This window comes from Gopherus evgoodei, chromosome 13, assembly GCF_007399415.2.
Source record: "Gopherus evgoodei ecotype Sinaloan lineage chromosome 13, rGopEvg1_v1.p, whole genome shotgun sequence".
NCBI lineage: Eukaryota > Metazoa > Chordata > Testudines > Testudinidae > Gopherus > Gopherus evgoodei.
The window spans coordinates 25,146,683-25,174,485 of NC_044334.1; the positions used below are offsets into that span (position 1 = coordinate 25,146,683).

The 27,803-nt window shown below is 39.2% G+C and overlaps 1 protein-coding gene across 4 annotated transcripts in view; it reads left to right on the forward strand.

Annotated features, from left to right (window-relative positions):
- MED13L (mediator complex subunit 13L) overlaps nucleotides 1-27,803 on the forward strand; it is a 405,971-nt gene that overhangs the window by 128,663 nt on the left and 249,505 nt on the right. The window contains exon 1 of one of the 4 annotated variants that reach the window (XM_030582919.1): nucleotides 11,498-11,525. The exons of the other annotated variants lie outside the window; for them this stretch is intronic. Coding sequence (XP_030438779.1) covers nucleotides 11,513-11,525 — 13 coding nt within the window. The 5' untranslated portion in view covers nucleotides 11,498-11,512. Of the gene's footprint in view, nucleotides 1-11,497; nucleotides 11,526-27,803 lie in introns of those variants that run through there. 4 annotated transcript variants of the gene reach the window in all.

Sequence of the window (27,803 nt, forward strand, 5' to 3'; positions counted from 1 at the left end):
CTCGCCATGGTACGCACTGCAGCATTGTAACAAAAGTGCATTGTGACAGGGAACCTGAAGGACAAAAACAGCAACTAAGCTTAGGTAATAATATTTCTTAGCCTTCCTCTTAGATGACATTTCGAGGCACTCAGCAGAACAAGATGAAATTAGTGAATTTATTTGACCTTACCTTTGCAGATGATAGAGGCATTTGTTGCAATCTGCATGTTGTTTTATTACCACAATGGCAGTATCTTAGTCTCCTCTTCTTCTGATTTATGGAGGTTTGAAAATATCTGTAATTTAGAAAAAGACATGGCTAACGTAAAAGCCTAACAAAATAGAAATAGAGATTATTCGTCTTGGGGAAAAATTAACAGGACTGTGTGGAGAATTATTGACTGAATTCCATCTTAAACCCAATTAGAGGGTGATATGACTGATAAGATTTAGCAAATCAACTCACAAAGAGTCAGATAATAAATGATGAGGAGACTAAAATATACAGAAATCGAAGCAAAATTCCAGAAACTATACATTGGTCTGTCTTCCTCTCCACTCGAAATAAAGATCAAATTAGCATTTCTCTAGGTCATCTAAAATAGCCCACTCTATCAGAACAATCCAGGAGACGCCATTGATAATCAGCCAATAAAATATGACTGCAGAATCATTTGGAAAGGTTGCACTATCAGTATCTTTACATTATACACTGTTTGTTTTTTTTTTCAAACCAGAGAGGCTAACCCCCAAAGTGCTGTCAGATTAGATGAGGCTTTATATAACAGTCTACATAAATACCAAATGGACTTTAAGGAAGATGTTCATCAGATGAAAGAAGGGCAACACATTTAATCTTGGTCCTCTGAAAGTCAGTCATTCATGCTTTCTTAAGATACTGAGAAAGCATTTAAGTGACTGGAAGGGGGATTTATTATTTTCAATTATTTTCTGTTTGTTTTCTGCTTTGGACTTAGCCTCAAATTTGTGCATATATTACACTATCTTATAGTCCCCAATAGCTGAGATCAAAATCAGTCTAGTAATGTCCATTTGAAACATCACATGCTTCTGCATTGTACTGTTGTTGTTTCATTTTTTGCTTTAATTATTGAGCTTTGGCAGCCAATATGTATGAAATGCACCTGATATCAAAAGAACAGAAAAAAATGAAATGAATACAAAATATCATCATATTCACACCATATTCTGGCCTCAGTCCTATGGGCAAACTGCTGTGCTTGGGAAAGCCTCATTGTGCAGGTGCAGCAGTCTGCTCATGTGCTATATGTTGCAGGATCAGAGAATTAGTTTCTAAGTTTGTCTTTCTTGTTCATTTCCAAAACAGAAGAATATATTCTACATATAAATGATACATGAGTTTTAGTAAAATTGCAAAGATCTTCATTTATGACAGTCTAATTGGAAAAATATTCTACCTTTTTTTTTTTTTTGGCTAGTTTGTAGAATACAATATTAAATGTTTCTGTCTGTTTCTTTAGTGAACACAATTAAATCTGCTTCTCATTCCAGAATACTCTAAATATTTTTGAATTTACCAAAACATGGAACTTTTTGTAACCTTTTGAAAATATAGTACTAAACTTCATATAATTCTAGCTGTATTTCAGGCAAGTTGTGAAATTCTTAGTCTTACTAATAGAACGTTGTAAGAGGAACTGCGGAGAAAACTGATCAGTATATTACGTATATTGATGTTCCTAGTAAGTGATTTCCAAAAGGGTCTGCACCTCCATTTGAAATTTGTTACATGTCCACAAATGAAAAAAGATTGAAAACCACTGTACTAGAAGATAAATTATAGAGCAGATAAAACTCCAGATCACAAGAACAAGCAAAAATCCACAACAGGTCATGTTCTTGATACCAGTGTAACCATCTAACAAGAAATTATGCAATTGGACAAAATTAACTCAAATGTGCCAATAGATATTTGTTTTAAAGGGAGGTTAAAATAGTCATTTTGTAAAAATGTAGATGTGAGATTTGAGTGGACCATTTATTAAAGTATAGTCCTGTAATGTGTAAACACCAATAGAATTAGATGCTTTTTAAAAAAAAACAGGCTTAGTTATGAAGTTATGAATTAGAGTTCTTACAAATAGTTATAACTGAGAAAGACTTTCACTGTTAATAGTCACTTCACCTCTCTGTGTCTTAATTTCCCCAGCTGTAAAATGGGGATATTGATACTTCCCTTATTTGTAAAGTGTTTTTTGAGATCTACTGATGAAAAATGCCATATCACATCTTGGTATTATTATTAAGAGTCCATAATGTACAACAAGAATCTGAATCATTGTTTTTTTGTTCAATGCTTCTCTTGCACTTTATTTGACCAAGGAAACTTCTGATCACATCATTCACTTACCTCCTATATTTTAGCCAAATTCATCACTTGGCAAAAGCAAGCACAACTACACTGATGTTAATGGTGCTACACCCACTTGCACCAGTAATGATTTTGCCCCTTACAGTGCTGCATATGAGAACATTTTTCTGGTAGAAATCTTAGACATATTCTGCTTACCCCCTTGTTGAAAACCACTGTGTTATGGTTGTAACAACTTTCACGGACCTCTGAGACATAGTCTGTGAACCCCAGGGGTCCACAGACCAGAGGTTGAAAACTACTGTTCTAGTAAATATGGGGGGGTACAATAATTTGTCACAAACATTTGAGCTACATAAAAGAACTGAAAATAGAAAAATCGAGGGTGTGATCTGTGTGTACTGTAGGAAGAGAAATGCAAAATTACATCATGTGATCTTGATGCAAAATTTAATATGGTATAGAAAAGATGTAGCAAATTATTGCTGCCCTTTGCAACAGTAACTTGCTGTCAACAGCTGGTATGGATTTTGGTGGTGAATTACTTATATGCCAATTGATTTCTAAGGCTTTGGGGGATTGAAAATACCCAGTGTGTACTTGCATACATCCTATTTCCTACTTTTGTTGAAGGTACACACAAAGCAGTGGAGTGTACAAATCAGCCTTCTTGGGGTTTTAGTTCGTATGGAATGTCGTCTCAGCCATATTGCCTTTGGTTTGCACAGTGTGGTTTTCAAAAGGTACATATGGTATGTTTACAATGTCTTTTTGGCTCCTTCTGGCTTTATCTTAAAGAGCATTGAGTGGCCCTTAGTCTTTAATTCATCCTGTTATGCTGAAGGACAACATTGGTTTAGGATCTGCCACCTGCTCTAGTATAGTTAAAGAATAAAGAAGTTTGGTTATTTGATCAAGAGAGAGGATGGTTGAAGATTTAAAAGATGCCTAGGTAAAGCCCCTGAAAGCTGGTATTTTGGTTCTAACTCATTTAATTGTCCTTAAATTGTGTATGTTGTGTAATATTTTGGAGGGGGCTTAATAACATTGTGTCCTCAAATGCTATAATAGTCTTCTCCCTTTTTCTTTTATTTTTAAGAATTTTAGATTTAGGAATCTATGAATATAAAGATGAGGCTTAATTCATACTTCTCGTCTCACTAAATATTTGACATTAGGTATGGATTTGTCAGCCTTACCTAAGAAATTCATGGTGTTTTTATTATTTATTTATAGGTGTAATTTATATTATGGTAGCTTCTAGGAGCCATACTAATAGATCAGGACGTCATTGTGCTAGTTGCTGTGCAGACACAGAATTATGATGGTCCCTGCCCCAAAGAGCTTACATTCTAAGTATAAGTGAAGAGACAACAGGTAAATAGAGCAGACATATGGGGAGTACAAGGAAACAATGAAGCAGAATTGGTTAACGTGATGAGCAGAGGTGTCAGCATACTTGTACCCTTAATATTTGTCAAGATTTTTGTAGGCATCATGGAAAAAGAGTTTTAAGGAGGATGATGAATTAGTTTTACAGAGGTTTACAAGGAGCTCTTCCAAAGTTTGAGGGCCAGGATGGGAGAAAACACAGTGCCTGTATGGAAATTTTAACAAGTGGTGATGGAAGCTGGCATCATGGGCTGATCAGAGGCAGGCTTAGTGAATGAGATCATAGTCAATCCCCAACCTATCTGTCAAGGGCCTTGAAAGTGAAGACAGCTAGCTTATGTTTGCTACAATAGAGAAGGGGGAGCCAGTGAATGTTGGCAAAGAGAGGGGTGACACAGTCAGAATGACAGCTAGAAAAATTATCTTTGGAGCTGCATTCTGAATGTGTGTGAGCAGGACAAGATGGCATTTGTCAAGTCCAGAGAGAAGGATGTTGCATTAATCAAGCTGTGAGATGAGAGACTGGATAGGAATTATAGCTATATGGATGGATAAGAAAGACCATATCTTAGAGATGTTATGCAGAAAGAATCTGCAAGGTTTAGACATAGCCTGAATGCAAGGAACTATAGAGAAATCTGAGTCAAAGATGACGCCCCAGGTTATGGACCTGAGTGACAGGTAGAGTGTGGTGATGATGTCCACAGTGATCAATAAAATACGTAGCAGGGAGGGCTTGTGGGAGATAACTGAGAGCTCTGTTTTAGCTATGTTGAGCTTGAGCTGACAGCTAGACCTCCATGAAGAAATGTCAGAGAGAAAGGACAAGATTTTACTTTGGACAGAAAAAGACAAGTCTGGAGTAGAGAAGTAGATCTAAGAGTCCTCACTATAGGGATGGTAGTTCAATTTGTTTGTGGATGAGATTACCCAGAGATACATGTTAGAGGAAGAAGAGAAAGGGACCAAGGATGGAGCCCTGTGGAACCCACATAGAAAGTTTTAGTGGGGATAAGGAGGATTCTCTGAAGGACATGTAGAGGGAGCAATTAGAAAGGTAGCAGGAGAACCAGGAGAGGATGGAATCAGAGGAAAAACAAGCCTTAAGAGGGACGTGGTCAGTGTTGTCATATGCACCTGACAGGTCAAGGAGGATAAGGATGCACTTGGCTAGGAAGAGGTTATTAGACTTTGGCAAGTGTATTTTCAGTCAAGTGCTGGGAGTGGAATTCCATTGGAGTGGGTCTAGGATGGAATCGGAGGAGAGGGATTCCTCCAGACAGCAACTGTAAATAGCTTGTTAATGATCTTGGAGATGAAATTGAGATGGAAGATGGAGTGGTAGTTAATGAGGCAAGTGGGGTCAAGGTTTTTTTTGTTTTTTTGTTTTAAATGAGAGAGACTAAAATATGCTTGTATTGTGAGGGGAAAGAGCCAGAGGAAATTGAGGAACTAAGGAGAAAATAAGGGAGAGGGTGCGGGTGGGCAGTAGGGAGATCAGGAGATGGGATTGGGGTCATGGAGGCAAGTGGAGAGATTAGATGAGGAGAACAAAGAAGAAACTTTTTCATCTGTCACTGGGAGAAAGAGGAGAGAGTTTTAGGAGGGGACAAGAAGCCAAGGCAAGGGGGTTGCGGGGAATATTGTCGTATTTTGTCAATTTTCTCTTGAAAGAAATTGGCAAGATCTTGTATGGAGATGGAAGTGGAAGCAGGAGTGTGGAAGGGTTTGAAGAGTCAATCAAGGTGGTGAAAAGATGATTGAGATTGTGGGCATGAGATTCAATTAAATTGGCAAAATAGAGTATAGCTAGGAATCTGGCAGTACTGAAAGAGGGGAGAGCAGTTTTGTAGTGGAGGAAGTCAGCTTGGTCATAGGATTTCTTCCAAAGGCTCTCCACAGTTTGAAAGTAGTGGCAGAGGAATTAGATGCTGGTATGAGGCAGAGATAGGGGTTGGCATTGTGGACTCCGTGATGGGTCAGGAAGAAATTAATTCAGTTCTGGATACCATCAGAAACTTCGGATTTGTCTATATTAGAAGAGTTGCATCTGGCAACTTAAGCTATTTAAAATAAGTTTATTTAAACTGGTACAACTTCTGTAACATAGACAAAGTGTATATCTGATGTCTCTGCAACATTATCATCCTGCACTGGCCACAGCTTTATCTTTGGGGGGTTTTGTTTGTTTGTTTTCTAATAAATGTAAACTAGATTGCTGCAAACTTTAATAATGACCTTCTAATTCAAATTATTAATTTCATTTATTTTACAGCCAAAAGAATTAGACCATTCTAAGCTATTGTAAAGTTCAAAGATGTTCTGTTTTTCTAGTGTTTGTGATTTTGATTTTGGGAGTTTATATTTATTCCCTTTACTTCCTTTTTAATTTACAGATTCAAAAGTACATTAAATGACGACATGGCCATGTTTTACTTATGATTGATTTGTAATTTATTGCAGTTTTTCTTGAAAACAAATATACTGCAGGGGAGAAATAGACATTCATACAGTTATTCCAATAAAAACGTGGAGAAATCTCAACATGGTGTAAAAAAGATATCCCTTATTTCCCCAGGAATTATTTTTCACTGTATCAACAAATTCACTATGCTAGAGTTTTTTTACTATTTCTGAGGGAGATCAAGTTTTTATGTCATGTTTTTAAAGCCAAAAGCAAGGTTAGCTCTTTTTTAGATTAGATTATGTAGAAATAAATAGAAGCGAAAGGTTAGGTGTGTTTGTTCGTGTTCTTACAGCTCAGAAGAAGTTTATATAAATAAGAAACTTTATAAGAATAAACTATTAATATGTTAACTAATAAATAATTTATTGTTCAATGGGATATTTCCACAGGAGATGAAATAATATGCCTGATAAGTGGTGGCGCAAGTGTGGACTTAATAGTCTTAGACAAGCTGGTGTCTTATTTTCTTAGTAAATGTTATAAATGAGTTTGTAATTCTAATAAAAAGTCATACCGAATGTACATTAAAAATCTGAGCTGCTTAAATTTGAGCTTTTAGTTAACTTTTCAATTAATAAAACAACAAATATGACTAAGAGATGGTACTAACCGATATAGGGTGTTTTTATTATTTTAATATTCCACCTAAGAGTTATTACTATTCCAGTTATGACTGCCTTTTATAAAAGCTTGATTACAGATTTAAAGCATAGTGTTTGTAATTTACTTTCAGGTTTACACAAAGTTGTAAACTAGCATCTGCTTGTGTATCTACTGTCCACTGAGTATATAGTATTCTTCTATTATATTCCCTGCTATGTGCAAAAGAGGGAGGTAAAGTACCTATCAATTCTTCTTAAATTGAAAATTAATATAAATTAATTTCAGAAAACATGAGCATCTTGGGGAAGTACTGCTACAATAAAGGATTTTTTTTATCTTTAGTGCTTCTGTCCAAATAGGTATTAGCACATTGCATGCTCTGTGAGTAGTGGAAGATGAGAAGATAAGGGAGTGAACTCTCCATTATTCTGTGTTTTATTATCTCATTGTTTGTTGTGTGTCTGGAAACATCCAAAAGATTGATTGGTGACAGATGTCTCAGCCCAGATAAAGGTATCAGTTTCAAGTGTACATCATATTCTACAGTCTTGAATAAGTTTATCACGTAATTTACATTAGCAATGAAAAGATTGATTGACTGATCGAAGAGGAGATCCGAAAAATCTCTAGCCAGCGGACGCAGTTTGATACAGTCAAAAATAATATTTGCAATGTTAAATCATAATTAATTCAGCAATCAAAATAACAGTTAACCAGAACACTCCGGCCAGCAATCATTCTGAGAGCAGCTTTCGTGCTCAATATGGCAAGTTTGGTTGAGAGACAAATATGTGACGGTCTTACTTAACTTTATCCTGCTAGTAATTCAGTCAGTATGTGGATCATTCTCTCTAATAACTTTAGCACTTCTGTATTAAAAATGACTATTTGATTTTTCTGGCTGGTATGTGAGAGAAAAATTGTTGATGCACTTCAGCTTTAAACATTGGAGCAAAACAGGCTTCATTGTAATATCCTTTGATGCTCTTAATTAGTATCTTGAAATGTCTAAGAAGTCAGTTATTTCATGAAGCTTTCTGGCTTTACAGACAACACTCTACTCTCTGTTCTGTACTTCATTGCACTGCACTATGCACACATATTATATATTCAGACTTCTAGATCTTTGAGAGAGGGACTTATTTGTTGACTAAGTATTATACAATGCTGTGTACATTAGTGGTGCCTTTTAAAGATGCAGAAATTAGGAAACGTGTAATTTACTTATGATTTCTAAAAAACTATTTTCCTTTAAACTAATTCATCACAAGGATCCCTCTGTGTGTTGTTGGAAATTCTCATGCACTTTCAGTTCCTTTAGGAAGCACTACTGGGAATTAACAAATAGTAGCAGAAGGTAAAATAAAACAGAATGGAAGAAAAAGAGAATGGTACTAAGAAAGGGCAGCCTGTAGAAACCAAGGAGCAAATGCCACAATAGCTGATGAATACACATTGATCATGTATTGTGACATGCTGTTGAACTGTAAAGTTTTTAAGACCTCTGTATATCCTGAGAGCCCTCCAATGGAGCCACCTGTACACTGAAAGGAGCTGAGACTGAAATGTTTAAACAAAACAGCAAGCAGAAAATCTTGCCAGTTCTTCTTCAGTGCTGTGTCTGGATCTGCTTCCAGTAAGTTACACCACTGAATGAAAGCTCTTCATGCTGTATGCTCATTTCTAGTCCCAGAATCTCTCTCAGCTGTGAGTTGCTGTAGCTCTATCCTGATGCTGTTTGTAGTAAAGTACTGAGTCTCGTTCCAACATTATTTAGCTCTAACTCATCCAAGAGTTGCAGTGGTGGACAACATGCGACCGTGAGACATTTTGTTGACATTGCTGACTGGCATGGCCCCCCGCAGCTCCCCGTGACTGTAGTTCGCCACTAGGTCAAGAGCATATTTGCCTATCTATACATTTTGTGTGTTGTTAAATTATACTTTTATTTTCCAGGACCCTTGCATAGCATCACAATAACATGTTCCTCATAGAGTAAATGTGGTTAAATTGGTATAAAGGTGCTTGACACTGGTAGCTGTTCCTGCATCCTTAGTATTCTTTTAAATCAAAACAAGAGAATTGCAAATGGAAATTCTAATTTGACACTTCCCTATTCTTCTCTCTTCTGCCTCATCCCAGTTCCCTTTTTGGTGTATATAAGGTGTTAACTGTGGGATTGTTCCTGCTGCTAATCTACTTCAATAGATTTGAATGAGAAATGTTTATCGTTGATGTAGTACAGGAGAACAGCAGTGCTATGTAACATAGTAATGTCAAGGATCTTGCCCTTATGTACTTTGAATTACGTTTTCTTGTGCCACATAGGCTTTCTTGCCAGTTTTCTCTAAGCACTAACAAATTTGCATGGGTAAACACAGTTTCCTTCTTTGAGACTTGGATCCAATATTTTATTAGATCTAATTCTACATTGTATATGGATAAACTCAATAGGGGTTTATAATCTCCACCTAACATACAACCCGTAATGCTGCTTGTTCTTGCCAGGGCTTTGAATAGCAACCATTGTCGGATCAGGCTGTGCACGCTCATTAATATGTGAACCATGTCTCCTGACTAGGAATTTCTCTGAATTGCTCTTGGTCCAAAAGGGTCTCTGTTGTAGCTTTTCTGCTGGTTTTGGAGGGGGGCCAGAAAAGAGGTGACCCACAGTCCACTATGATCCTACAGCTGAGCATTGGTTGCTTCTCTAGTCTGGCCGGTGAGCAGCTATGTTCAGTGCATATCAGAATTTGGCCCAAGATATTTTGAACAAATAAAAGTAATCAATTTCAACAGATGCCCCTGTCTAGGAGGCAAAATAGGAACAATCTACTGTCAGAGTATGAGACAAAGACCTTCTAACATTTTTTTTTAATTTTACATTATTTTATCAAATGGTTAATATAAACTTCTCCACTGGAATTCTGTGTAGAAGAATGACAGTTACTTACTTTAGGTCTGCTGAATTTCTACAATCAATTGGATGAGACAGTTCTGCATTTCAGTCTTTTTGGGTTTTTATGTTTCCAGCTTACAGATGTCTGTAAAATTGGACAACCTAAAGTGTGATGATTAAAAAACCCCTCAGAATAATTCAGTTGAAATTTTATTTTCTATTCACAAATATTTTAATAATTAATTATGTATTTGTGCCCTCTTCCAGAATTTGACATGTTGAAGCTCAACAGCTAGAATCACTTCTTCTAAATAAATCTCATTGTCAGTTTCTGTAAAGCTGGGTTGAAAAGTCTTGCTTTGAAAAGCCAAACCAATCCCAATCAATTTTAACCTAGATATTTCAAACATGATTTATGTTTTGAGAGAAAAAAGTTCTGTGAGTGCTCGCTAGAAAATACATCATCCTTCTGGGCAAATTTCATTAAATAAATGTGTTCACTACTAAACAAGTTTTTTTTTTTTTAAATGGGGCACAGAAGACAATGTTATGCTGATAAAAAAAAGGATTCGGTGTAAGCTTGAAAGACTTGCCTTTTTCACCAATAATAGTTGGGCCAATATTAGACGTTACCTTACCCACCTTGTTGCTAAAATATTCTATATAGAGAAGCATTTATCTTCTTTGAAACCACTTTTTGCATAAGTTGTATATGAAAGTTTGTTTTTCTGCATCAGTTTATTTTCTTTAGCTTTTATATATCCATCATAATCTCAAGATCACGAATACAACAATAATAGCCTACAAACTAATAGAGCAAAACTAAAGCCTCATTAGAGGATGATTGGGGGGCAGGGGGAAGAATACAGTTTTCTAAATTGCGTGGCAATAAAAATTGAAACTATTAGCATCAATCTGAGTTTAGTTTGATTTTATTGAATAATATGTGAGGTCTTTATCCAAGACAGCTATTGTGACTAGAATAAGAAAAGTGAATTTTATAAACAATTCCACCCCCCCTCCGAGGTGAAATGACAAGTTGTAACACATCTAAGAATATGTAAATTCATTTGAATTTATCCTTCCTGAAATTCTGTCAGTTGTCTGTGGCAACACATAATTTTATTTGACTTCATATAGATTAAGTTCAATAGACCGTTCCTTTTGGAATGAGTGATATTCAGCTTTCTTCATTATTATATTCTTCCTTGCACAGATTAAACTATAAAACACATCTTACTCTGGATATTAGGACAGCTCCTGTTCTAATGCCAAATCCAGTATTACTTCAGTGGGCAGTAATTATCCATCTGTTTTCCAGATATTAAAATAGTAGAGAATGCCAGATCAACAACCTGCCCAAGAATAGATAATACAAGAAAGCCGCCTAATTAATTTTACAATTTGGGAAACCTAGTTGGTTCTGGATTATATATGAACAGGGTTACATTGGGCTGTTGTAAAATCCAAGTATATTGCATTACAGTATATGATGTGCATGCTTTAGTATAAATGCACTCTTTGTGTAACTGATGGATGTTTTAATGTTTAAGAGTTGTGGATTTTTTTTTTAATTACACTTTAAAAATTACATATAGGGAGATAAAGGAAAAAGTTTGTTACCTATCTGCAGTTATCGACATGAATATGGGCAGTTAATTTGTTCCTTCTCTCTTGTTGTGTGTCCCCTCCCTGTCCCCATTAGGGTGGTGGTTTTTTTTAAACAGTAAAAGTGAAAAAACATTTCCCTGATATAGATTTGAATCCCTTTTCTCCTAGAAGGGTCTGTGGAGCACATAGGAAGATTTGAAGTTTGATGTGTCTGAGGAGTAAGTATCAGCATTCTTTTCTTTGAGCATTATTAGGATAATTAACTGAGTTTTTAGAAAAAAGCACTTATCTGGTTTCTTTCACTTGTATCTCAAATTTGAGAGCTAATGCAAAAACAAGTAACAAATTAACTTGAGGCAAGTTAATTGGGCTGGTATACTCTGCAGAGGCAGTGTAGACTATTGGATGTGAAAAGGTAGAGCGAATGCTGGTCCTCTCCAAAGCACATGCTATTGATAGTGGGCGCTAGGAGGAAGCAAAGTCTGTTGTGTTCTGGTCAGCCTCAGCATGGGGACAAGCTAGGGTGGGGTAAAACATCTGTTGCTTTGTAGCTTTATTAACCACATAGTACAAAATAAAAAGGGAGGGGCAGGGGGAGGAGAAGACGGGAATGGAGGACATATACCATGAAAGCAAACAAACAAAAACAAATACTGAGGAAATTATTGTCTAAGGGAGCTCACATTTTTATATTTTTTCAAAGAGTTAAATATTATACTGTGGGTTGACAGATTACTCACTTGTGGGCAATAATGGAGTGTGGAAAGATGTTCTGGGAAGAGGGCTTTATATATCCCTTCCTATGTGTAGGAAGGCCAAATCTGTAAGGATAAGGGAGAAGCTGTTTGAGAAGCCTCGGCCTTCCAGAACATAGATCTACCTGTGTTACATATTTGCAACATGTGCATACACAATGGGGTTGATTCACTGAAGCTTCCTAGTGGCAGAAAGTCTGTGTCTACTAGAGCAATGATATGGAGCCTCTTGAGCTGAAAGTGGTTCTTTAATGTGTCTCCTGCAGCTCTTTGCAGCATTAAAACAATATGATTTAATTTAACAACCAATCAAGATGCTTTTCCTATGTTATTAATTAATTGTAGTTGATAAAATAATACTTGGTCAATAATTTTGCTATGAGAATAATATATATAACACTTTGAAAATTACATATGGTGAGATAAACAAAAAGTCTTATACTACACCGCTACCTCGATATAACGCCACCCGGTATAACACAAATTTGGATATAACGCAGTAAAGCAGTGCTCCAGAGTGGGGGAAGGGGAGTGCTATGCACTCTGGTGGATCAAAGCAAGTTCAATATAACATGGTTTCACCTATAACACAGTAAGATTTTTTTGGCTCCCAAGAACAGTGTTATATCGAGCTAGAAGTGCACTTGAATATATTCTCCCAGTAAAATGACTGACCAAGTATTATTATTTTATCAACTACAATTGGTTAATAACATAATTAATTGTATATGTATATAATTAAATAGTTCCACTGTCATACTGTTTAAATATGAATATATAGTACCATAGTAAATAAAACAATGAATTCACACTACTGTGGCTCTTTTGCATAATGATTGCTAATTTGGCTCCTGAACCACTGAGTTCTGAGTATCACTGGTCTAGATGATAGCCAACAATCCCTGCCTGGAGTTGGTTGCCCATTTTTGTGGGTATGCCAGGGTTGGCTATTATGTGAGAAGGGCCAGAGACCCCAAGGAGATAGACTGATTCAGCACATCATTTTATTAAAGCTATTCTGTCCTGGCAAAAGTCCTTGGGGAAGTCTACACTATGGGAGAAATTTGCCCTCCCTCCTCCGCAGTGCTGCGTGGTTTACTTTGCAGTCCCTGACCGTGTGTGTGTGTGTGTGTGTGTGTGTGTGTGTGTGTGTGTGTGTGTAATCAACTAAATGGTCATTTTAAAAATGCTTACTATTCATTTAAACATTTATTTAAATATTAATAATTCTTTACAGTTCCTTAGCTTCCCACCCCCAAATGGTATTACCGACATTAACTAATTAATAGATATATTTGGACAGTTAAAATAACCCTACAATGATACATGCCTGTGGAACCTTTGGGAAAATAAATTAAGTTGTCTCTGAACCTGATGTTCATGCTGATGTATGTCTGGGTGATGAAATTCATGATTTTGGGTAGTATATTTTCTCCCTGAATCAGTTTGTAAATCCATCGCAAGTGTGATTTTTATGATTTACTTAGTGTTAAAATGGGGAAAAAACAAGACGTATTTTCTGTTTCACATTCTGTCCCTTGTTAGATTTGCTTCATCTTCACGTGGATCAGCCATATGAAACTTTTTTTTTTTTGTCTTCTTTAAGAATAGCTTGGATAGCAATTTTTGAGGAAATAGTGTTGTTGTTTTTTTTTTATTAACCAGAAAGTGTATAGTCCTGCATTGCTGATGGACCTGACAGTATCAAGTTAGAGAGTCTTCAGTGTCTTTTACATCTAACTAGCCTCATTTGAAATTTTTTGAATTAAAGATACCTTAAGTAAATCAAATAAACAATGGAATTTTGTGGAATATGGAAGATAAATGCTAACCTAAATGGGGCTGGTAGTGGGATATTGCACTCTTTTAAACTGAAGGCAAGTGAAATTAGCTGGGCCACAAACTAGTCTTTAATTTCACATTTGTCTGTATTACAAAGCCACAATGTAATCTGATACGGCTCAGTTTTTTGTATAGAAGCAAGGCAACAAATGGAATAGCAAGTGTGTTGAAGGTCATAATTAAGGTGATTTGGCAGGAACACGTGGGTAACTATGCACAGTAATTACAAGCTGTATTTTAGGTTCTAGGCAAGACTACTTGTTTCCCATTTAAAAGCTCCCAAAACGCACTACATTTATTCAGAAATGAAGTGGAAAGGTAAATAAAATAAATTGCAATCATATTAGTGTTCTGTTTGCTGTGACTCCAGCCCATGATGATGATGGCATGTTTTGATAAGCTTTGAAAATGAAGGACATGCTTTTTTTGAGATGCCAGGTGTGGTTTATAATTTTTAAAATGAAACTTGAAAAGCATAACTTGAAATATGATGTTAATAGTTCACATGATTGCTGGTACTGTATATGTGCTGTAGTGTTTACTTAGAAGTAGTAACAGGGCCTACTTAACTGACACCATATGGCCAAAAGCATGTAGTCAGCTTTTTAAGGGGGACAAAGAGAGATGAAATCTTAATGAAATATGCACTAATCATCAGAGCCATGGTAGTTTTTATATTATTTCACACTGCTGCTCTGCAATAAAAAAACAGGATGTGGCACATTTATAGTGCTTTTCTCTTGAGAATCAGTTAGTGTAAAGTTCAAGATTTAATTTAAAAGGCCAAGGAAGCTGCTGTTATGGAATTAAATATATGGATGCTGCCCAGTTGATCTATAAATAACTGATGCACAGACACAGCACCACCTCACTGAGTCTTTCCAGAAAGACACATGCACATCTTTACAACTGTGAAGTCTTCTTAAATGTTTAATGTTTTTTAAATTAAACCTTAGTACCATGCAATTAACTTAAAAAAGTTAAAAATTAGATTAAATTGAAAGATATAGTGAAGAAAGATATATATTGTAAATCTAAATCTGATAGATAGTTGCCATTGCAATAATTACAGTGTAAATTTCTATTGTTCTTCAAGTATGTGTCGATGTGGATTCCACTGTAGGTATGCTTCATGCACTTGAGATCTGAGATCATGGAAACATATGCACCTTGTGCTTTCTCGTGCTCCTGCGCAAGAGCATAAAGGGCAGAGTGGCTACAACTCTTCCTCAGTTCCTTCTGAGACAGAGCCCAGTGAGTGTCCAACCCCTACTCATACTGAATTTTAAACTCATCCTTTTCCAAACTATTTGGAAAATAAATCTATTTAATCCTCCCTATTTTTTTTGTACTTTATTTTCTATGTTTTCCCCTTTAGCAGGGCAGTTGGCTCCTTAAATGAAATTGAGCCCAGATTTCTGATTCAGTCAAGATGCTTCATAGTTTGGAGTAATAAGGAAGGCGAGGCCTCTAGGGGTTATAAATGAGACACAGCCCAAAGAGAAAGAGCGTTCAAAGTTCAGAGCCTGGAGTCCAGAAAGGAAGAGAGAGTCCAGAGTGCTGAGAGTAGAGAGCTCAGAGGAAGAGCAATGCTGGGCTGAGAACTTTAGGGAGGGCATGCCCTGAAGGACGGAGCAGTAAGAGTTCCTTGATGATTAGTGGAACCAGACCGGACTGGTGAAAGCAGAAGACAGAAAGGCAGTCAGAGTCACCTATAAACTTCCACAGCCCCCAGGCCAGAAAATTGTGGGCAAAGAAGGAGATGCCTGCTGGCTCTCTGAGCTGGAGTCTGAAGCCAAAGGGACAGACAGGTGGAGCCATACCTGGCAAGGAAGAGGTGGAGAAGCACCTCAGGTCAGGACTAGGGTGAGGTGTGGTGAAAGATGCTGGAGCTGTACTTCGTTGATGGATTGTTGTGACTTAGAATCATAGAAGACTTGAAATAATTAATGTACTGTTTGGACTGTGCTGGGGAATTATGCTTGTCTGACTTCTTTAAAGAACCCAGCAAAAAGCTGTTTATATTTGGAAGCTATTGTGTGAAGCTACTGAGGACTCTAGAAGAAAGGGGAAACTGAGGCAGACCCACCAATCGTGCTGTGGTCAGCTGCAGTAGGATGCCCCAGGAAGAAGCTGACTTCTCACATCCCTCTCCCTACCCTCAAAAGACTTCCTCCTCCACTCCTCTCTCAAACAGCTGTGCCAGGCACCCTGTATCTACAACTGAAGTGGACTGCAAACCCTCAGAGTTTAAATCCTGCCTGATCTGCAACATACTAATCCCCTTGATTGACTGGTATAGTCAATGAGGTCATCTAGTCCAACTCCCTGTCAAAGCAGGACCAATCCCCAACTAAATCATCCCAGCCAGGGCTTCGTCAAGCCTGACCTTAAAAGCCTCTAAGGAAGGTGATTCCACCACCTTCCTAGGTAACCCATTCCAGTGCTATACCATCCTCCTAGTGAAAAAGTTTTTCCTAATATCCAATCTAAACCTCCCCCACTGCAACTTGAGACCATTACTCCTTGTTCTATCATCTGGTACCACTAAGAACAATCTAGATCCATTCTCTTTGGAACTCCTTTTCACGTAGTTGAAAGCAGCTATCAAATCCCCCCTCATTCTTCTCTTCTGCAGTTCTCTCAGCCTCTCCTCATAAGTCATGTGCTCCAGCCCCCTAATCATTTTTGTTGCCCTCTGCTGGACTCTTTCCAATTTTTCCACATCCTTCTTCTAGTGTGGGGCCCAAAACTGGACACAGTACTCCAGATGAGGCCTCACCAATGCCGAATGAATAGATGGGAATAATCACGTCCCTCAATCTGCTGGCAATGCTCCTACTTATACAGCCCAACATGCCGTTGGTCTTCTTGGCAACAAGGGCACACTGTCGACTCGTATCCAGCTTCTCATCCGCTGTAACCCCTAGGGCCTTCTTTGCAGAACTGCTGCCTAGCCACTCGGTCCCTAATCTGTAGCAGTGCATGGGATTCTTCCATCCTAAGTGCAGGATTCTGGACTTGTCCTTGTTGAACCTCATAAGATTTCTTTTGGCCCAACCCTCTAATTTGTCTAGATCCCTCTGTATGCTATCTCTACCCTCCAGCGTATCTACCACTCCTCCCAGTTTAGTGTCATCTGCAAACTTGCTGAGGGTGCAGTCCATGCCATCCTCCAGATCATTAATGAAGATATTGAACAAAACCAGCCCCAGGACCACCCCTTTGGGCACTCCGCTTGATACCAGCTGCCAACTAGACATGAAGCCACTGATCACTATCTGTTGAGCCTGACTATCTAGCCAGCTTTCTGTCTACCTTATAGTCCATTCATCCAGCTCATTCTTCTTTAACTTGCCAGCAAGAATACTGTGGGAGACCGTATCAAAAGCTTTGCTAAACTCAAGGAATAACACATCCTCTGCTTTCCCCTCATCCATAGAGCCAGTTATCTCATCATAGAAGGCAATTAGGTTAGTCAGGCATGACTTGCCCTTGGTGAATCCATGCTGACTGTTCCTGATCGCTTTCCTCTCCTCTAAGTGCATCAGACTTGATTCCTTGAGGAACTGCTTCATGATTTTTCCAGGGACTGAGGTGAGGGTGACTGGCCTGTAGTTCCCCGGATCCTCCTCTTTCCCTTTTTAAAGATGAGCACTACATTAGCCTTTTTCCAGTCATCCGGGACCTCCCCCGATCGCCATGAATTTTCAAAGATAATGGCCAATGGCTCTGCAATCACATCCGCTAACTCCTTTAGCATCCTTGAATGCAGTGCATCCAGCCCCATGGACTTGTGCTTGTCCAGCTTTTCTAAATAGTCCTGAAACACTTCTTTCTCCACAGAGGGCTGGTCATCTCCTCCCCATGCTGTGCTGCCCAGTGCAGTAGTCTGGGAGCTGATCTTGTTCGTGAAGACAGAGGCAAAAAAAGCATTGAGTACATCAGCTTTTTCCACATCCTCTGTCACTAGGTTGCCTCCCTCATTCAGTAAGGGGCCCACACTTTCCTTGACTTTCTTCTTGTTGCTAACATACCTGAAGAAATCCTTCGTGTTACTCTTAACATCTCTTGCTAGCTGCAACTTCAAGTGTGATTTGGCCTTCCTGATTTCACTCCTACATGTCTCAGCAATATCTTTATACTCCTCCCTGGTCATTTGTCCAGTCTTCCACTTCTTGTAAACTTCTTTTTTGTGTTTAAGATCAGCAAGGATATCACTGTTCAGGGCCGGCTCCAGGGGTTTTGCCACCCCAAGCAGCCAAAAAAAAAAAAAAAAAAAAAAAAGCCGCGATTGCGATCTGCGGCAATTCAGTGGAAGGTCCTTCGCTCCGAGCGGGAGTGTGGGACCCTCCACTGAATTGCCACTGAATACCTGAAAGTGCCACCCCACTCCGGAGTGGCTGCCCCAAGCACCTGCTTGATAAGCTGGTGCCTGGAGCTGGCCCTGTCACTGTTAAGCCAAGCTGGTCACCTGCCATATTTATTATTCTTTCTACACATCAGGATGGTTTGTTCCTGCAACCTCAATAAGGATTCTTTAAAATGCAGCCAGGTCTCTTGGACTCCTTTCCCCCTCATATTCTCTCAGGGGATCCTGCCCATCAGTTCCCTGAGGGAGTCAAAGTCTGCTTTTCTGAAGTCCAGCGCCTATATTTTGCTGCTCTCCTTTCTTCCTTGTGTCAGGATCCTGAACTCGACCATCTCATGGTCACTGCCTCCCAGGCTCCCCTCCGCTTTTGCGTCCCCTACTAATTCTTCTCTATCTGTGATCAGCAGGTCAAGAAAAGCTCTGTCCCTAGTTGGTTCCTCCAGCACTTGCACCAGGAAATTGTCCCCTACATTTTCCAAAAACTTTCTGGATTGTCTGTGCACTGCTGTATTGCTCTCCCAGCAGATATTGGGGTGATTGAAGTCCCCCATGAGATCTAGTAACTTCTGTTAGTTGCCAGAGGAAAGCCTCGTGTACCTCATCCCCCTGGTCTGATGGTCTATAGCAGACTCCCACCACGGCATCACTCTCATTGCTCACGCTTCTAAACTTAATCCAGAGACTCTCAGGTTTTTCTGCAGTTTTATACTGAAGCTCTGAGCAATCATACTGCTGTCTTACATACGATGCGACTCCTCCACCTTTTCTACCCTGCCTGTCCTTCCTGAACAGTTTATATTCATCCATGATAGTACACCAATCATGTGATTTATCCCACCAGGTCTCTGTTATTTCAATCACATCATAATTCCTTGACTTTGCCAGGACTTCCAGTTCTTCCTGCTTGTTTCCCAGGCTTCTTGCATTTGTGTATAGGCACTTAAGATAACTTGTTGATCATCCTGCTTTCTCAGTATGAGGCAGGAGTCCTCCTCTCTTGCGCTCTCCTGCTTGTGCTTTCTCCCAGCATCCCACTTCCCCACTTACCTCAGGGCTTTGGTCACCTTCCCCTGGTGAACCTAGTTTAAAGCCCTCCTCACAAGGTTAGCCAGCCTGCTTGCAAAGATGCTTTTCCCTCTCTTTGTTAAGTGGAGCCTGTCTCTGCCTAGCGTTCCTTCTTGGAACATCATCCCATGGTCAAAGAATCCAAAGCCTTCTCTCAGACACCACCTGTGTAGCCATTCATTGACTTCCACGATTCAACGGTCTCTGCCCGGGCCTTTTCCTTCCACAGGGAGGATGGATGAGAACACCACTTGTGGCTCAAACGCCAGAGAACAAAAAGGGCATCTTCAGCAAATGCTTCATGAAGTAGACACCGCACCCTGGGGTTGAGGTCACCCCTTCTCTTTCTTGCTATAGCAGGAGTTCTAAAGTTCAAAGACTATTGAAATGGACTACACACCGAATCCCTTTGTTTTACCACCTGGCTGGTGAACTTTTTCCACTGAACGTCAAGGCTCACTCTACCAGAGCACAAGAAATTTCCTCCACCTGCTTCAGGAATATACCAGTTTCAGAAATTGTTAAGGCAGTACCATGGAGTAGCATACTGAACTTTGTTAAACACTCTGCCTTGAACTTAGTTGCTAGGTCAGGTGCCCAGTTGGGAGAGCAGTATTACAATCACTGTTCAATGAATGCAGCTGTCTTTCTTCATCCTCACCATCTTCAGGGGATGCTGCTTGCCAGTCACCCACAATGAAATCCACACCGACATGTAATGGAAGAAGAAAGAATGGTTACTTACCCGGCAGTTACTGTGGTTCTTCAAGATAATGTCAGTGTGGATCCAACAATCTGCCCTCCATCCCTGCTTTTTGGAGTTGTCTGCTACCAAGGGCTTCGAATTGCAAGGGAACTGAGGGAGGTTTGTGGCAGCTCTGTCCTTTGAAGAATCACAGTTACTGTAGGGTAACTAACTGTTCTTTTTCTGGTGTACCCCCCCTAACTGAAGCAATGTGAAAGATACTGTATTGTGGTAATATTTCAACCTCGATAGATTTAAAATTGCTTTTGAGCCTCCTCCCTTCCATTTTCTGTCCTTGGTGTTAACATGTATTCTGGCATTCACTGGGCAGAAAGCCAACATTAAATTAACAACTTCCAGTGAAATAGTTTCTGTAATGCCAACATATGTTCCAAGGCTTCAGTCAGTGTTTGGTAGACACAACCATCTCACGTCCCTTCAATTTTGAAGGTACAATGCCTAAACATTAGAATGTATAATTTATTTTTAGATGGTATCTAAAATTACTTCTGTTTTAAGTAAATAAATTGTCTTTGACCTTTGTATAGCTTTTCTTAGACAGCAGATCTGTTTGTTTGAAACGTTAATTGATGTTTTTAAAATGTGAAAAAGAGAATAAACATTTTTCCTGCTATGCTTGGAAACTTTTTTTTTTTTTTTTTTAAAAAGTGGTCTGACAGTGTACTCTTGTTTTCTTGTACCAAGAGAGTATGAAAAACAGCTGCAGGCTGATATCTGTCATTTCTATGTATCATTCTGGGTTTATAGTTGGCTATAAATATTTTAAAGGATAAAAAAGTCTACCGAATGCTGTACAGATGAGCCTTACTGACCACTCCTCCGCCTTGTAGTAGCATGGATTGCATTAAAGGTTGACATCTTGTCAGTAGTAGAAATTGCCTCTCATATTCAAATGCCTCTCTCATGGATGTACTCTCTTGAGGATTCCTTCTTCTTTGCACTTCGAGTTTGTTCTCTCCTTTTAGTGTTGAGGGAAAAAAATAATGTAGAACTACTTTGTAATCTTTTTTTTTTTTTTTTTTTTTGGCCCTTGGATAAATGCCCATATCTGCTTCCATGCACAGCTCCTAGCATAATTTGCAACTTTCCCACTTCTAAATTGTACCTTCCTGCTGATTGACCCAGCTCAGCAAAGAACTTGAGCATGTAATTCCATTCCTATTCAGCATGGCTCTTAAGCACATGCTTAAAATTAAACATCTGCTTTACTGCTATGCTGGATAAGGATGGGGATTACTCACAGTGAAATGCTTTGCTCATTTGGGGGTCACAGTGCTGAGAATTTCATATTTCATAATAGAAAAGTTTTGTCCAAAAGAATTGCCTTTACCATAATGCAGACAATATTTTAGTTATAATTGCTATTAGCTTTCTAAAACACATTATGCTGTTTTTCTCTGCAGTTTTTGAAAATGAAGGTGGGTAGGATTAAATTAAGAATTCAGTAAGTGTGAAATAAATAAGTGGCTAACACTTGTAAGCGTTTTTTCCCCAGCATGTTTTGTAATAACCATTTGTAATCTGAGGTAAAGATCATTACTAGCAGAATCCGTCTCATTGACTACTGTGCTGAATGATAACCTGGCTTTCTGCTTAGTGTGTGTTGAACCCAGAGTAAATAAATTGAAGGTTTTTGTTTTTTTTACCAAAAAGTGCAAAGCCAGTATTTATTTTGTATCCACATTCATGTACTTCTTTTCTTTGACGTGCTCCTCAACATTACTTTTTAATATGGTTTAGATTATTTGCATTTAAAAATTGAGTTAAAATACTTTCTCTGAATGAAACAATTTATGTTGTATATTTGATATTGTTATCTATTTAAAATTTTGCTTCTTTCCAGTACAAATTAGGGTCTATAACAGTCTTGTTGATGGAAGCTTTTGAGACTGACACATTCTTGGACTGAGGAATAGATGGAGGGAATAGAAGAACACACTCAGTTGATGATAGGGTGACCAGATCACAACAGTAAAATATTGGGTCACATTGGGGTACTGTCAGCCTCGCCCACAGTCTACCCCAGCTCTTCCCAGGCTCCATGCCCACTCTGCCCCAAGTCCCACCCCCTCCTTGCTCACCCCTCTCCCCCCCCGCTCACTGCACCTTTCCTCATCCTCAAGCCTGCTGCTGGCTTGCTACATCCCTCCTCAGTCCCCCCATCCACCGCTTGCCTCCTTGCACCCTCCTGCCTGCTCACCGCTGGCTCGCTGCTCACCTCTTCACCCTTGCTGCTCACTGCTTGTGTCTGGCTTGCCACTCGCTTTTTCACATTCCTGCCCGGCACTCTATTGCGCTGACTTCCCCTCTGCCCCGTGGATGCTCGCCTGCCCTCCTGCCTTTTCTCACCCCGGTACCGCCCTTTCCCAACCCCATTCCACTCCCTTTCCCCAAGTCCCCACCCCTGCCCTGCCTCTTCTCTGCCTTCTCCCCCTCCCTCCCGGAAAGTCCGAAGCACCGTCAAACAGGTGTTAGGCAGGGGCGGAGGGGTGGAAGCCCTGGGGACGTGTGGGAACCGACGCACTGGGGGGAGAGAAGGAGGCGAGGAGGGAGGAGCCTGGCTGCTGGTGGGTGCGGAGCCTCCCTCCCGCTCGCCTCCTTACCTTAATATCAGGACAAATGGGGTCACGATTGTACATCGACTGGGACGTGGGACAAAGGATTAAATATCGGGACAGTCCTGATTTTCAGGACCTCTGTTCACCCTAGTTGATGATGGAATTCTGCGCCAAAAAATTAAAAATTCTGCGCACAATATTTTAAAATTCTGCAAGATTCTGCGTATTTTATTTGTCAAAATAATACAATATAATCACACCAGTTTCAATTATTTTTTGTCATTTATTTAAAAAATGTCTCAGCAGTATGTCTGCAACAATACCGACAACAAAAAAAATTCAAGAAATGTTTTTTGACAAATAAATTCCTTACTGGGCATGTTAATATACGTCTCTGAGTAATAATTCATTTAAACTACAATACAAAACCGTATTTTCTGCGTCCCTCAGAATCAGAGCAAAAGGCTTGGGGGAATCAGGGGTAACAGAGGAGCTGAGGAAGAGGGAAGTAAATTGCTGGGAAGGAGCATAGTGTGAACTTGGAGGGCTGTTGGGTGTGGGTGGGAAAAGTATGGAACAGGTCAAGGGGAGGGGAGTGGGGTAGGGAGGGATTGTCCCATGCAGACCTGGCTGACCTTTAGCCTCTTCCATTCAGTCAGGCACATCTGTTCCTGTTCCCATGTGTCTCTGTGCCCTCACCTAGCCACTCCCCTGTCCCTATGTCTCCCTGTACCCCCTCACCCATCCCCATGTGTCTCTGTGTCCTCACCTAGCCACTCCTCTGTCCCCATGTGTCTCTGCACCTCCCTCCCCCCCGCCCGTGGCCCTGTGCCTTCACTCCCATTCAGCCTCTGCCCCAATCTGTCCTCCCCCACTAGCCCTTATGAGTCCCTGTCTGACTTCCTCCACCCCCTGCACACCAAAGCCCGTCTCCTGACTGGGCCTGACAAGCACTGCAAAGGCAGCGTTTTCTCCCTCGCTGCGGGGAGCTGCAACTTTGTTCTATCGCCACAGCGTCCTCATGGGCAAAAGGCGGAACTGCAGCAACATTTTGGCAGAAGCTTTTTTCTGCAAGAAAAGTTAGAAATCTGTGGGACTCATTAAATATGCATGCGTTCAGTAGCACTGAATTCCCCCAGGAATAATGTTTGTATGTTTTTGTAGTGGCTGAAGAAGGGAAGAAGAATCAAGTAATATAATCAAAACAAGGAGCTTAGTGGTTCCAAAAGTAGTACAATTTGTATAAATGAGTACATTATAATGGTGCTTATCTTGATGCTATTCTTTTGTATATACTAAGAAATAGTCCTTAAGTTTTGTGTGGCAAGTTGCTGGCTGCACCAGCTTAAATGGAGTGTTTGATATGTTCAGGTCAAATGTCTGTGCTTTTTCCTGGATTGTCATGCACATATTCATGAGCTAATGGTAACAATATACAGCACACATGAACTGCTGACATAGTATCTTTCAGGCAATGGGTCTTTGTCTATGTTAATATATGTTAGTGTGGTTCGAAAAAGGTATTTAAAAATGTACATAAACCAGTAACACATTGTTTTGTATGCAACAGAATAAAAATGATGTTCCAGTTGTGACAACTCAACAAAAGCTAAAAAATTCAAAACTGAAGCTGACAGTTGTAGCTCCTTTGAAAAGCAAGACAGGCACAGCATAGGAAAATAGTGACAGAATGTCAGCCTTAACTTTGAGTTTTCTGACATTTGTCATTTCCCCCCACAACCTTACAGATTTGCTGACATTTCATCCAAAACTTTCTTGCGGGTGGGAGAGAAGTTCTCTTTAGACAAAAATCTGTTATCTCTTTGAATTTTTTGGGTAATATTTCTCACACTTTTTCTTCGTTAGGAAGGTTAGGTACATAAAAATTGGCTCTTTCCTTAAGAGTGCATTTGTAGCTTCTGTGGCTTCCCAACCTGAATGTTGTTGTCATTAATAAGACATTTACCAATAAATACCACACTGCGTTACCAGAAATACTAGAACATTTCCCTGTACTTAGCTGAATAAATACTATGATATATCAAATAGCACAGGGTTATAATTGCAGGTAATATTGACTTTTCAGTGATGACTCGTGTGATGGACGTCCAACATAGTGAATGCCAGTGAAAATGAGGTAGGATCAGAGTCTAAAATAGGGAAAGAACAAGTAAAAAATTACTTAAACCAGTTAGATGTCTTCAAATCATGAGAGCCAAATGAAATGCATCCTAGAATATTAAGGAGCTGACTAAGATGGGAGACATTCCAGAAGACTGGAAAAGGGCAAATATAGTGTTCATCTGTAAAAAAGGATAGCCTGGGGAATTACAGACCAGTCAGCTTAATTTCTGTACCTGGAAAGATAATGGAGCAAATAATTAAAAAATCAGTTTGCAAATACCTAGAAGATAATAAGGTGATAGATAAGTCAGCATGGATTTGTCAAGAACAAATCATGTCAAACCAACCTGATAGCTTTCTTTGACAGGGTAACAAGCCTTGTGGATGAGGGGAAGTGGTAGATGTAGTATATCTTGACTTTAGTAAAGCTTCTGATACCCTCTCGCATGACCTTCTCATAAACAAACTAAGGAAATACAACCTAGATGGAGCTACTATACAGTGGGTGCATAAGTGGTTGGAAAATTGTTCCCAGAGAGTAGTTATCAGTGGTTCACAGTCATGCTGGAAGGGCATAACGAGTGGGATACTTAAGGGATCGATTCTGGATCCAGTTCTGTTCAATATCTTCTTCACTGATTTAGCTAATGGTGTAGAGAGCACACTTACAAAGTTTGTGGACAATACCAAGCTGGGAGGGGTTGCAAATGCTCAGGAGGATAGGATTAAAATTCAAAATGATCTGGACAAACTGGAGAAATGGTCTGAAGTAAATAGGATGAAATTCAGTAAGGACAAATACAAAGTACTCCACTTAGGAAGGAACAATGAGTTGCACACACACAAAATGGGAAATAACTGCCTAGGAAGGAGTATTGTGGAAAGGGATCTGGGAGTCATAGTGGGCCACAAGCTAAATATGAGTCAACAGTGTAATGCTGTTGCAAAAAAAAAGCAAACATCGTTCTGGGATGTATTAGCAGGAGTATTAAAGCAAGACATGAGAAGTATTTCTTCCGCTCTATTCCAGTTCTGAGTGCCACATTTCAGGAAAGATGTGGATGAATTGGAGAAAGTGCAGCGAACAGCAACAAAAATTATTAAAGGTCTAGAACACATGACCTATGAGAGAAAATTGAAAAAAATCGGTTTGTTTAGTCTGGAGAAGAGAAGACTGAGAGAGGGCATAACAGTTTTCAAGCACGTAAAAGGCTGTTACAATGAGGAGGGAGAAAAATTGTTCCTAACCTCTGAAGATAGGACAAGAAGCAATGGGCTTAAATTGCAGCAAGGGCAGTTTAGGTTGGACATTAGGAAAAACTTCCTAACTGTCACAGTGGTTAAGCGCTGGAGTAAATTGTCTAGGGAGATTGTGGAATCTTCTTCATTGGGGATTTTTAAGAGCAGGTTAGACAAACACCTTGAGTGCAGGGATCTGGACTAGATTACCTCTCGAGGTCTGTTCCAGTTCTATGATTCTAAGTTCGAACTCTGTTTATGGTATCAATTATTATGATGTTGCACCCAAGGAATGTGACTTCTGGAGCAATTGAAATAACAAGAGCAGATGATCTCAATAAATCCTATTTTTATGCTCTTGCTTTTAAAAAATTTGTAAAAAAGGGAACCTAAGAAAAATAGAATATAAACTGCAGGCAGCATTGTTTCTAAATGAAACATTTTACCAATGTTTTTTTTTAAAATTGTCATGACTCCCTTGCAGCCTGTGACCTTCCACTTGAGAAGTTCCGTTCTAGGTTAGATATCAGAATACAAACTTTTGTCTCCCTAGCCTTATTTTAATAATAATAACTTGGTAAAATAGCTGTAGAGTATTGATTACATCAGTTTGATTTTGTTTACCTTTCTTTCACAGGCACTTTTCAAAACTCTTGCACACTTCATGACCATATTTTTAGCTTTTTCTTCTCTTTTCTCCCTCCTCTCACCTCAAAAGTCCTTGTCAGTTGTCTTCTCTTCTGTGTGTTGAGAGTTTAGGGAGATTTTCTGTACCAGGTGCTGAGCATATCAAGGCATTCGTACTCCTTGTTGCTTCACTACGTTTCAGTATGGGCTTGCCTTTTTTTCCTAACAGGTAGGAATAGTCACCTTTTATTTTTTGAATGAATATATTAATGACTCCTTGGCTTCCTTATTAATGTAAATTTACACTTTTTAACAATGAAAAATGATATGGAAGGCAGAAATAATACATATTTTTGTAACCTTATACAAATTTTAAGAACTGGTTGGTTTATTATGAGGCATTGCATGGCTCAACAACAGTATACTAGAAGATCTAGATTTTGCTGACAGTGTAACTCTTCTAAGTGATAGGTCAACCAACATGCAAGTACTGTCCAACATCACAAAAAAGATGGGATTAATAATCAATTATCAGTGAACAAATCTAGTAAGAATCCTTGCAATTCCCAACTCAAGCATTGCTTTTGAAGGCCAAGGACATGCGAGTCAGTAGGGGTGTCCAGAAAGAAATAATGTCATAGATTGTCAGTGCAAAAGCTGCACTTACCACCTGAAACAAGGTTTGATCACTGAAGATCAATTTAAAGAGTGAACTATGAATTTTCAAATCATGTTATTTCTATCTTAACATATGGATATGAAAGCAAAGAATCCACCAAAGGTAGATAAGCTTACATGCTTTTGAAAGCAAATCCCTTAGAAAATACTAGATATTAACGGAGATTAATATATAAGAAATGGCATAATTTGTCACAAAGTTCCAGAACCCCTTTTCTCAAAGTTATCCAGAAAAAAAAATGGAAATATTGTGAACGTTTTAAGAATGAAACCAGAGCATCTGACATGGTAGACAGGCAGCTGGAGGGACATGTAAAAGTATCCACTGAAAGAATTCCTCCTATGAATCCTACTTGAAGAGGGAAAACTTAAGGAACTTGACTGAATAGAGCAGCTTCGATAGACAGGAACAGCAGAATCTTGCTGTGCCCTATGCCATGTCTGATGGCACAGGAAGGATTCAGATTCAG